General features: G+C 42.2%; 1 protein-coding gene across 6 annotated transcripts in view; it reads left to right on the top strand.

Annotated features, from left to right (window-relative positions):
* CABIN1 (calcineurin binding protein 1) overlaps positions 1 to 12,184 on the top strand; it is a 223,083-nt gene that overhangs the window by 170,293 nt on the left and 40,606 nt on the right. For all 6 annotated transcript variants that reach the window (XM_033954800.1, XM_033954802.1, XM_033954803.1 and 3 more), the window contains 2 exons: positions 3,885 to 4,490; positions 7,305 to 7,379. In XM_033954800.1, coding sequence (XP_033810691.1) covers positions 3,885 to 4,490; positions 7,305 to 7,379 — 681 coding nt within the window. The remainder of the gene's footprint in view (positions 1 to 3,884; positions 4,491 to 7,304; positions 7,380 to 12,184) is intronic.

Genomic DNA, 12,184 nt, shown 5'->3' with positions numbered 1-12,184 from the left:
GCAATACAAACAATCAATATAACCTATTGCAGGAGGTGTTAAACTCAGGCCCGCAAGGTAATTTAAATTTGGCCCGCGAGAAAATACCCTGTTTCCTCCATCTCATTGTCCACCATCTCTCTCCTGGCTTTCCCGGTCTCACCTTCAAAAGCAACCTGCAGAGGATTGCTGGTCGGGCTGTAGTGATCCTAGCAGGCTGCCGTAGCCTCCGCAGCATGTTTCCTCTGCCACAGTCCCATAAGTCAGAGGAAGTTGGATACAAGGGGATGGGATGGTGTGGAGGGGGGATACAGATGCTGGATAGGAGAGTAGTTGGGAAGAGAAAGGGAGAGATGGTGGACTCTGGGGTGATGGGGAAAGAGGGAGAGATTCTGGATAAAAGGATAGTTGAGAAAAGGAGAGAATGGATCTGGGGATGGTGGGGTCCATTGCTGCAGCTGCAGGGATAGAGATGAAAAAAGGAAAGATGCCAGACCTCTGGGGAAGGGGGAGGACAGAGAAGAAAGATGGATGGTTAGCACGGAGAAAGAAGGAAACGACAAAATGGCAGCAGACCCTGGCAAGTGAATTATCAGAAGACAACCAGAGCCTGGAACCAACATGATTTGAATAATGACCAGGCAACAAAAGGTAGAAAAATAATTATATTTTTTGTTTTGTGATTACAGTATGTCAGATTTGAAATGTGTATCCTGCCAGAGCTGGTGTTAGACCATGAACGTGAGCTAGGATTTAACAAAGAGAGGAAAAGTATTTTTTGTTTAAACCATAGCGCCAGTGTAGGTAGGAGAGGGCAAAGGGGGGTGAAAAGGCTCTAAAAGGGTGAAGAGGCTATAAAATAAACCCACCAGGCTGTTTGAAAAAAACACCCAATTGGGCAAGAAAATCAAATCGAAAAATCGATTCAATAGGCTGAATCGAATTGAAATTTTTTTTCCTGAATCGGGCAGCACTAATGACAGGATCTAATAACATTCCAACATAGAGGGATTGAAGGATCAAATATTCCATAAAGGAATTTAAAAACGACACATGCACACTTAAAATATATCCTATAACAAACTGGGAGCCAATGAAGCTTTCTCAACAACGGGGACACATGTTCGTACTTTCTCTTTTCAAAGATAAGATTGGCCACTGCATTAGCATTCCGTTCGCCCTTTTCACCACCACTGTGCATTGCGCGGACAGCTTCATTGACTTGTCTACCAGTACTCCCAAGTCTCTTTCCGGGGGGGGGGGGGGGGGTATTCTCCGAGTACTGCACCGGACATCCTGTATCCGTGTATAAGATTTTTGTTACCGTACATGAAGAAGGATATTGTACTACTCGAAAGGGTCCAGAGAAGAGCGACTAAAATGGTTAAGGGGCTGGATGAGTTGCCGTGCAGTGAGTGATTAGAGAAATTGAGCCTCTTCTCCCTTGAAAAGAGGAGACTGAGAGGGGACATGATTGAAACATTCAAGATAAATGAAAGGGAATAGACTTAGTAGATAAAGATAGGGTTGTTCACCCTCTCCAAGTGTAGAGAGGAATACAAATGTAAGGAAGTTCTTCACCCAGAGAGTGGTAGAAATCTGGAACGCTCTTCCAGAGGCTGTTTATAGGGGAAGTCAACCTCCAGTGATTCAAGACCAAGGTTAGACAAGTTCCTGCTGAAACCGGAACGTACACAGGTAAGGATATAGACTCATGAGGGCACTGGTCTTTGACCTAAGGCCACCGCGTGAATGGGACTGCTAGGCAAGATGGACCACTGGGTCTGACCCAGCCAGCAGCAATTCTTATGTAATTATGGAAGGCAGGGTCTCTGTACTGATGTCAAGAGGGGATGAATAAAAAAGACGCTGGTGCCATTTTTCTTACATGCTGCAGTTAAATATCTCTCTCACTGGTGGTTCCCCTGACGATGTGAGCAGCGAAACAGGGTCTCCCGTAGGGAATTTGTTTGAAGATACTGTGTGCAATTCTGGTCGCAGCATCTCAAAAAAGATATAGCAGAATTAGAAAATGTACAGAGAAGGTCGACAAAAATGATAAAAGGGATGAGACAACTTCCCTATGAGGAAAGGCTAAAGTGGCTAGGACTCTTCTGTTTGGAGAAGAGACAGCTCTGGGTGATATGATAGAGGTCTATAAAATACTGAGTGGAGTGGAAAGGGTAAATGTGAATCACTTGTTCACTCTTTTCAAAAATACTAGGACTAGGGAGCATGCAACGAAGCTACTAATTAGTAGATTTAAAACAAACCAGAGAAAATATTTTTTCACACAACGTGTAATTAAACTCTGAAGTTTATTGCTAGAGAATGTGGTGAAGTCAGCTTAGCGGGGTTTAAAAAAGGTTTGGATCATTTCCTAAAAGAGAAGTCCATAGGCCATTATTGAGATGATTTGGGAAATCTACTCCTTGGGATGGAACATGGGTTGGCCACTGTTGGAAACAGGATACTGGGCTTGATGGACCTTCTGTCTGTCCCAGTATGGCAATTCTTATGTTCTTAACTATAGTTCAGGGAGTCTCCCTGTACCCTCCCTTCCTTAAGTTTATCTATATAGGGAATTTCCTGTATCCCTCCTTCTTATGTTTATCTATATAGGGCTATTACCTGCTTTGGTACAAACTGAAGGGGGCAGCAGAGCCCTCTGTAGGAGGAGGAGTTGAAACCCCAGAGTGGATTATTTCTGCACAGATTGCGAGCATGGGGAGAGTTCCCTACTGTCCAGAATGACACACCTATTTATTAGAAAAGATATTGGCAAGATAAAAACTGAATCTCTTTTTGTCCATTTTTGTAAAATTGCTTGTCATATAAATTTATATATTGGATTTATTTTATTGTTCAAGCAAAATGTTTAATAAATGTATGTGTATTGGATACAAAAATAACAGAATTCAAAAGGGCATGGAAAAAAAGGACCCATTAACACAAAAAGAAGGCAGTAATGTGATGGAATTATTTATTATAAATGTTTATATTCCACCTATATATTGAAACCACCTGCATAGAAGCACAGTGTAATTTATACTGTGTCAGTTACAAGAGCACTAAACATTTTGAGCAGACTGGCATTTTACTACTATATAACATGCAGTATGTTTTTATCTCCCTATTTTCCCATATATATCCCAAAATTTTATACCTCTAATCAGCCACAGGTCATGAAAATGCAAGTGAGTCGAGACATTACTAAAGAAGCCAGAGGAAGGAAGAAGGAAGGTTTTTCTTTAGATACGATACAGACTTGCATTTTAATTTATGAGAAAAAAAGCCAGGTGTATAGACTTCAAACTAGTAGTGATAGCAAGTGAGAGCACTCTTCTGAGGAGCACAGGCTAAGTTTGGATACTGCTGACACCACAGAAATGGAAGATATGTAAAACTGACTATATAGGAAAGATAATGGAAGTGGTATTCTATACCACTTGAACAGTAGAGTGAAAAGGGGGCAATAGATAGGTAGGAATAGCTTGCATAATTAAGGGGAGAAAGGACAGGTATGGATCAAATTGAAATTAACCCCCCTCTTACCGTCCCCTCCCTAACCCCAGATCCTACTTTTCCCTCTCTTGGAAACCTTCTCTGATCTAACGTTGTAACCCTTCTTCCATAACTCTTTTTGTAATCCGCTTTGAACCGAAAGGTAATGGCGGAATAGAAATCTGTAATGTAATGTAAATTATAGATATGGCAAGATTTTTGGAAAGAATGGAGATTACTCAGAAATAGATCAATCAAAGCTGCAAGGATGAATTTTGTAGGGAAGTAGGAAAGACAGTAGCAGAGATGAAAGGAGAGCAGGGTTTGTGCAGTTGCAAAACCCTATATTCTTGTTTGGTATATATCTTTAATATAAAACATAATTTTATTTTGTGTTTAAGGCATCAGATGAGCAAGGTACAAGATTGGCTGCTGTTAGGGGGATGACAACAGACGTGTCAAACAAAGTAAAGTCTGAGGACAGTAAAGAGGTTCTTCCCAAAAAGACAGCTTTGACGGACAGAGCTGTCCAAGGTGCAGAAAATGGAGTCAAAGAGGCAGCACCCTCTGGTACTATGGACTCAGAGGAGCAGTGGGTGAGGAGCAGTAAGGACATCTCCAGGCCCATATCAGCTGAGGCTATGGACCTTGATGTGCATTGTAATGAATATGAGAAAACAGATACTTCTCTCAAACGCAATGAGGCAAATCGGACTAAGTCTCACAGGCCTTCTAAAGAAAAAAGTCCTGAAATCAGAGCTCCTGAACTATCCCTAGAGGATTTGAGCATTAGCTCAAAGCAGCAGCAACTGCAGGTGGCTAAAGCTTCTGTTGAGGAGCCTGTGCAAAGGCTGAGTAGAAAGAGGAAGCTGCTAGAGGACACAGAATCCAGCAAGACCCTTTTACTGGATGCTTACAGGGTGTGGCAGCAAGGTCAGAAGGTCATGGCCTATGACCTGAGCAATATTGAGAAGATTATGTCTGAAACATACATGTTGATTAAACAGGTATGCACTGTTTATCTAAAACAGATTTGATTTCTTTGTTTGAAATTCTTTGTTTTTAGTTCCACCATAAACCCACTCTTTCCCTGTATCTCTGCATTTTAAAAATTGAGTACTTTATTCTGAATAGTGGAGCTTGACAGCGGGACTCCAGTGTACTCCCAGTTACCATTCCCTGTGTCTGCCACAAGAATGTTTGATTGACGTTTGCAACCCATTGAACTCACTTTTTATCCTCTTGTATCACTTCTATATCTGCAGCAGGGACCTTTGTAGCCCGCTGAGCTCTGGCCTCTTATCCTCTTGTACCACTCCTTTCCTCCCTGCTTTGCTGTTTTGTGGGGTAGATCAACATCATGAGAAATAGCTTTGTCTGTTGTAATCACAGCAGTAGGAAAATATGAGAGTAGACAGTGCTGACTAGTGCTGCCCGATTCACGATTCAAATCGATTCACTGATTCATTTCGGGTGAATCGATTCAAAACCCAAAAAAATCGGCATCCTGATTCACTGTCTGACCCTCCCCCATCACCCCATAAAGCAGGATCGGCAGCGCTGCCTCTTGCTGGCCGGCGCTGCCGCTCCAGCTTTAGAGGGCGAGGGTCAGTCGGGAAGTGCTGCAGTGTCCGGCTTCCCCCCTGACCTCCCGCGCCTCCCTTTACCTGATTGCAGCAGAGAACAGCCTGCAGAAAGGATCGCGGGTACTTTAGCGATCCTTGCAGGTTGACATAGGCCTTAGGAGCTGTCTTCCCTGTGCTGCGATCCTGCTTCTGACGTCAGAGGAGGAGCGGGACCGCGGCAGAAGGACGACAACTCCTGAGGCCCCTGGCAACCTGCAAAGATCGCTAAAGTACCTGCGATCCTTTCTGCAGGCTGCTCTCTGCTGCAATCAGGTAAAGGAAGGCGCGGGAGGCCAGAGGGGAACGCACAGGCCTTCCGGGAGGGGGACAGTCCTTCTGGGGGGAGGTGCAGTCCATCAGGGGGGTGCAGGCCTTCGGGGGGGACAGACCTTCAGGGGGGTACAGTCCTTTGGGGGGGGGACAGGCCTTCAGGGGTGGGGTGCAGGCCTTCAGGGGGGACAGGCAGGCCTTCAGGGGGGGCAGACCTTCAGGGGAGGGGGCCCTGGTGTAGAAGTACACTGAGGGAAGGGGGTTCAAAGAGACGTGCATATGCCGGACTTTGGGGGGAAGAAATAATGGATCTAAAAACAGGAGTGGGAGAGAGATGTGGATAATGGGATTTAGGGAGGGAAGGAACAGAAAGGGAGAGAAGTTGAATACAAGGGATGGTGTGGAGGAGGATAGACATACTGGATAGGAGGGTAGTTGGGAACAGAAAGGGAGAGATGGTGGACCCTGGAGTGGTGGGGAAGGAGGGAGAGATGCTGGATGAAAGGGTAGTTGAGAAAAGGTGGATCTGTGAATGGAGACGAGAAAAAGGAAAGATGCCAGGCCTCCAGGGGAGGAAAGGGAAATGGAAGGGGAGGACAGAGATAGAAGATTGATGGTTAGCACGGAGAAAGAAGAAAAGAAGGAGACCCTGGCAAGCAAGTTATCAGAAGACAACCAGAGCCTGGGACCAACAAGATTTGAATAATGACCAGACAACAAAAGGTAGAAAAAATAATTTTGTTTTGTGTTTACAATATCTCAGATTTGAAAAGTGTATCCTGCCAGAGCTTTTGTTAGACCACAAACGTGAGCTAGGATTTAACAGAGAGAGGAAAAGTATTCTTTGTTTGTTTATTTTGTTTACACCACAGTGCCAGTGTGGTTAGAAGAAGGTAAAGGGGGTGAAGAGGCTATAAAATAAACCCACCAAGATATTTTATAAAAACATCCAACTGGGCAGGAAAATCGAATCAAATTGAATTGAAATTTTTTTTCCTGAATCGGGCAGCACTAGTGCTGACACCACAGAGAAGGATTTGGGATAGCTCAACTGAATAACTAACAGTATCTTCAGAGATGCAGAAGTGTTTAATTTATAGGAAGAAACCTCATTATCCATATATAATATAATGGAAAGAGCCAATAAGCTGCTAAATAAAATTCAAAGACATTCAAAACATAATACACAGGAGCTGCTGCTACAGTAAAACTCAATACTAGTGGCCTACAAAGATGAGTTTCCTCCATTTTACAAAGGAGCAGTACAACAAACATAGGGTCTTGTCTTGTTCCACATTCAATAACAGCATGAACTGAGGATGTGCTGAATAGAATTATCTAGTTGTATAAAGCGTTTTCTGCTTATAGTAGCCATTTGTTTTATAAAGTTGGGCAGATGTGTGGGTGGAGCTGTTATGTGTCCATATAGAGTGCATGCATATAGTTGCATCTGCCTTAAATCAGGTGGAACTTTGGACTAGAGCTAATTCTGGGAGCCTTCTTTTATAACACATACATGTGTGTTTTTGCGTTTTCATGGCTCCCCTGTTGTAAAATAATTCTTCTAAAGAAGGCCTTTTCTCTCTGTGAACTGGAGAACTCTCACTGCATTGGACACAGGAACAGAGTTATTGGCCCAATTTGCCATACTCCATTTCTCATAAGAGCATAGGTGCTCTGCAAGGTCAGTCCATGGTCCAGCATCCTGCCTTTGACAGTGGCCAGTCCAGATCATGTGCAAGTAGCTGGAAGACTCTTACAGGAAGATTCATTCTTCATTGCTCATCATCAGAAATCTGCCTTTTAACATACAGTGTTTAAAATAAAAACAGTTCTCTGAAATTACACATTGTGCATCTGCAAATGGTTCAGCAGTGCCAGTCAGTGAGCCTGATTTTCCTGACTTCCTTTTCTATTCTCTTCCAGGTGGATGGAGAGGCAGCACTTGAGCAAGCCATCAAATTCTGCCAGGTGCAAATAGGAAGTTCCATGCAGAAACAAGTAAGTTTATTTTGGTCAGAGATATCCAAAATGTGTGAATTAAGAGAGAAACAGTACCAGTGGAAGATCTTAACCTGTTGAACGTGGATTGGCTGTACCACAGAAAGGTGGTATTAGTAGCGCTTGAGAAATGATTAATAGAAATACTTGTATGATACGGCAACTGCTACAGCATTATCTTGACTTTAAAGCCATGCTACAAAATGGGAATAACAGGACTTTCAAACATTATTGTATAAGTTCAACTATTAATATTTATTACCTCCATGTCATTGTTGTTTCAGCATTGTGGACTTTTAGTTCAATATATTTTTATTGGAAAATGATATACAATCGGCATTGTGTACTTTTATTGTTTTTGTGTTAGGAAAAACAGTAAAATATGTGAAGTAAAAAAAAATATATATATGATTAGGAATAGGGGAAAACACCCTCCAGGGATTCAAGACAAAGTTGGACATGTTCCTGCTAAACTAGAACGCATGCAGGTGAGGCTGGACTCATTTAGAGCACTGGTCTTTGACCTGGGGGCCGCCATGTGAGCGGACTTCTGGGCACGATGGACCACTTGTCTCACCCAGCAGCGGCAATTCTTATGTTCTTATATAATAGTAATAGTAACTAGAGAACAGTGGGCTAAACTGTAAGGATCTGTAATAGTGACAGAGGACAAGGAAACCAGCAAGCTTTTCCAAAGAGATGCCTGAAAAAGTAATGAAGACACAACAGGAATTGTGTTACATTTACTTAGGAGTCCATACATTAGGTAATCAACCATTCCCATGAACCAGGTTTTGTAGAAGTGTGTTACTTACAACTTTGAACACCTCCCACATTGGCAACAGAGTGTATTGCCCACTTCAGTTTTTCCTTCTGCAAGCGAACTAATCTGCTCTGCTTAGTTTTTCTTATTTTCAACTTTTAAGTTTGTTTTCCACTCCTTAGAAGCGTCGATGTTCAGAGCGCTCTTTATCACTCCAGAATGCTTTATCTGACTGGGCGTCATCCTGCTTCTAAGTCCCTAACGCCTGAATGCCACTCTGAGCCCAACTGTACCTTTTAACTACATTGGTATTGGTACCTTCCCTGCAGGACCAAATTAAAGTCCGAGTGCAGCAAGATTTGTCCTCCTTGACACGTCTCAACTTCAGTCCAGCCTGACGTACATCAGCCAGATGCTACTTTTCAGTCTTCCCATCCTCAATGCCATTCTGTATTATGTCATTGTGATTCAGTGCCTTGATTTTGATCTACATCCAAGCGTTGAGCTTCCAGATCTTGATGTCGAACTTCTTCTTGACATCATTTGCCTCATGGCTCTTAGTCTCCATCGAGGCACTCTCAACGCACATCTCCTTCGCAGTCTTGACGCTCCTATTGGCATTCCACATCTCATTCTACTAGAAAACATCACGTTGAGGACATTGACTCAGCTCTCCATACATCAACGTCTGCTGACGGGGTCTTATGGAATCCCATCAGAACCTTCACCTCTTCTCCCTAGGAGAAAATCCCCACCTGAAAGTCTCTTTTTTATGGAGTTCCTCAGGTAAATGGGGCTAGCTCTTCCCATTCATATGGAATCTGAGCAGGAGCCTTGAGTGGAGCTCATGGAAGTGTTAGACTATGTCAAATGGCCCATAGTACTGTGTAAGCTTTCTCTGCACATACTTTAATGAACGATACTCTCTTTAAAAACTGGGAAAATCCTCTCACAGTCCCAGTAGCTCCTAGAAAGTTAGACACACTATATAGATGTCAATCTACATATATCTTCGATAAACCATAACTACAGCACTAGTCCTTTAGTGATAGAAACAGCCTTGAAACATGTTCACAGTTCACATTCTTATGCCAGCTCTCTTCCCCAAGATTTTATTTTTTATTGTAGACTTATTTGTCTACAATAAAATACGATAGGCGGAATATCAAATTTTTAATCAAACTTGAAACTTGAAGGCAGAACCTTGGACAGATTTGGCAGACAAATATTTCAATCATCCATGCTCATTAACCGTATACTGAATTATAATTTCTCTATCACATTTCAAGTTTCTTTATTTTTGATATACCGTTTATCAAATAAGTGTCTAAACGGTGTACAATAAAATGTGGTTAAAAAATACACATATATATTGTATCAAAAGTTAAAAATACGGGGCTGGTTCATACAGACGTACGTAAAACAAGAGGAGAATAGGGGAAGGTAAGTATATAAATCCATAAAGATAAAAAATTTTAAAAAGGGGAGGAAAATGGGGAATGGAAATACATTAGGGTAGGGCTCGCTTCAAGCAATAACTTCCTTTGACCAACAGGAAGCTTTCCAGTGCCACACCAAAGATTTTTTTAAAACGAGAAAATATTTTGGTGAGGTCTGCCTTTTATGCTTTTGACTTCTTGTCTAGAACATCATCAGTTTCTATTTGCAATGCACAGGCAGACGCCTAAAGCCCAATGTCCAAGACCATCTGTCAAATATACCTTGTATAGAGGATGACCTTTTCGGAGACCGACTAGAGGAAGCTACTGAGAAAATAAAGCAGCACACAGTTTGTATGACGACATTGTCCAAAGTCTAATCAGCAGTCACAAAAATACTCTGCTCCTATTGATGACAACCTTATCCATCCAGACGTAATTTTTCTCATCCTGCCTCTGCCTCATGCCAGTCTTCTCATAGCCCATCAACAGAAAAAGCGGTATACTATATCAAGTCTCATCCCCTTTGAATGACGTGATGGTTGGTTTCTGATATTGGGGGCAGGTCATTCCAGAGATTCATACCACATGTATGCACAGACACACACACACACACACTTAGGATTGTTGTTTGTATAGCTTATTTTTTATTATTCATTTTACTGATGTGAAATAGAGATAAATCAATTGTAATTTCAATGAGAACACATCACTTTTTTGTGTTGAGCTGCTCTGGTTTTTTTATTAGAGTTTATAAGTGCTTAATATCATTGGTTGCACGTTGCTGTATTTTCAAGCAATCGCCTCTTTGTAAGGGGGGAAAAAAAGAAATTCTAATCGGAGAGAACATAGAAACATGATGGCAGATAAAGGCCAAATGGCCCATCCAGGGTGCCCATCCGCAGTAACCATTATCTCTTCCTCTCTCTCTCTAAGAGATTCCCACATGACAATCCCAGGCTTTCTTGAATTCAGACACAGTCTCTGTCTCCACCACTTCTTCCAGGAGACTGTCCAGCGCATCTACGCACCCTTTCTGTAAAAAAAGTATTTCCTTAGATTACTCCTGAGCCTATCATTTCTTAACTTCATCCTATGCCCTAAGCACATTATGATCCTCATCTATGAGTTTAAAGTTGCTGTAAAATTGAGCATTTGGAAAGCTGCTCTGCCCCTGGTAAGAACCAAATTTATGTCCTAGGTATCATGAAATGCTTGCTTGTATCTTCATATTTGGTTTTCCACAGCATCAATCACCTGGATCCATCATTCTAGGATAAGTTAAAATCAAGTATGATTATTGTCCAAGCATAGGTATAAGTCAGTACAGTATTAGAAAGGATGACACCCAATTCTCATGAAATTTGTATGCCTACACATTAACCTTGTGTCCAAGCAACAAAATTCAGGGTCTAATTTCAAGCAGCAATATGAAGAGAGCGGTAAAAAATGAGGAATTCAGTTCCTGAGAAATCTTCTTGATTAAATTGTTAATGTAATATGAAATAAGATTTTAGATTTAATTACTTGATTTTTACAAATCCCAGCTCAAGATAAGTTACAGACAGGTCTAGTAGGCATTTGTAGATGGGCCTCTCCTTTTTCAGTTCATTTTTTCATGTATGAGGTGTCCACACTTTATGGCAGTTATCAATAGGCAGTTACTGTTGGGTTTTTTATTTATCCTATATTGCCCAATAAGCTCCTCAGATTTTTGTGCATATCGTTGCCTGAAAGCAAGTGATATATATGCAATTTTTTTCATAAAATGAGAGAGAAGTATATTTCAGTACACGCCTATAAGATCATCTTGAATGAAACTTTACTATATTACTGTTAAATTAAAAATGTGATTATAGTATTGGTAATTTATAATAAGCACATTGAGGAGGGAAATTCTTCAATGGGTGCTAAGCGATTTAGCATGGGTTAAATTCTAAAACACCCATATTCCTATGGGCATCTTAGCATTTGGCATGCACTAACACTGCGCACTAAGGGCTAGATTCACTAAGGGCACGGATCTGATCCATGTCCGGGGCGGCTGATTCACAAATCACCCTCATGCAAATGAGGGCAATCGGAATCACGCCCCCAACCGCCTGCCCGGATCGCTCTATAGCGATCCCAATGCATGCGTAGAATCTGTATATGGTCTGCACATGCGCTGGCCCGAGCCCGGCAGAGAATTATTTTTTTAACTGTTTTAAACTTTTTTGCAAGCCCGTGGTTTTAACCTGCTTTAAGCACTGCGGGGAAGGGCAGGAGAGTTGGAACGGCAGGAGAGATTCGGGGTGAGAACAGGAGATCGGAGCTGGCAGGAGAGGGCAGGAGATTCATTCAGGGCGGGCAGGAGATCGGAGCAGAGAAGCAAGGCGGCAAAAGGCAGGGCAGTCGGAAAGAACCTCCTCAGCAGTCACTTATTTTTGGATTGGCCAGCCCAGTTGGTGTTGTTTTTTTAGTTTAGTGAATCACTTCCTGCCTACATTTGAATGCCGTTCCCCCCTCATTTGCATGCACGGAACGGAGGATGATCGGGACAGAGGTTAGTGAATTGGGTCAGAGGGAAATCGGTTCGTAAAGAGGTCGCTAAGTGGTCAGAA

This window comes from Geotrypetes seraphini, chromosome 8 (assembly GCF_902459505.1).
Source record: "Geotrypetes seraphini chromosome 8, aGeoSer1.1, whole genome shotgun sequence".
NCBI lineage: Eukaryota > Metazoa > Chordata > Amphibia > Gymnophiona > Dermophiidae > Geotrypetes > Geotrypetes seraphini.
This window is presented reverse-complemented; position numbering and strand designations above follow the sequence as displayed.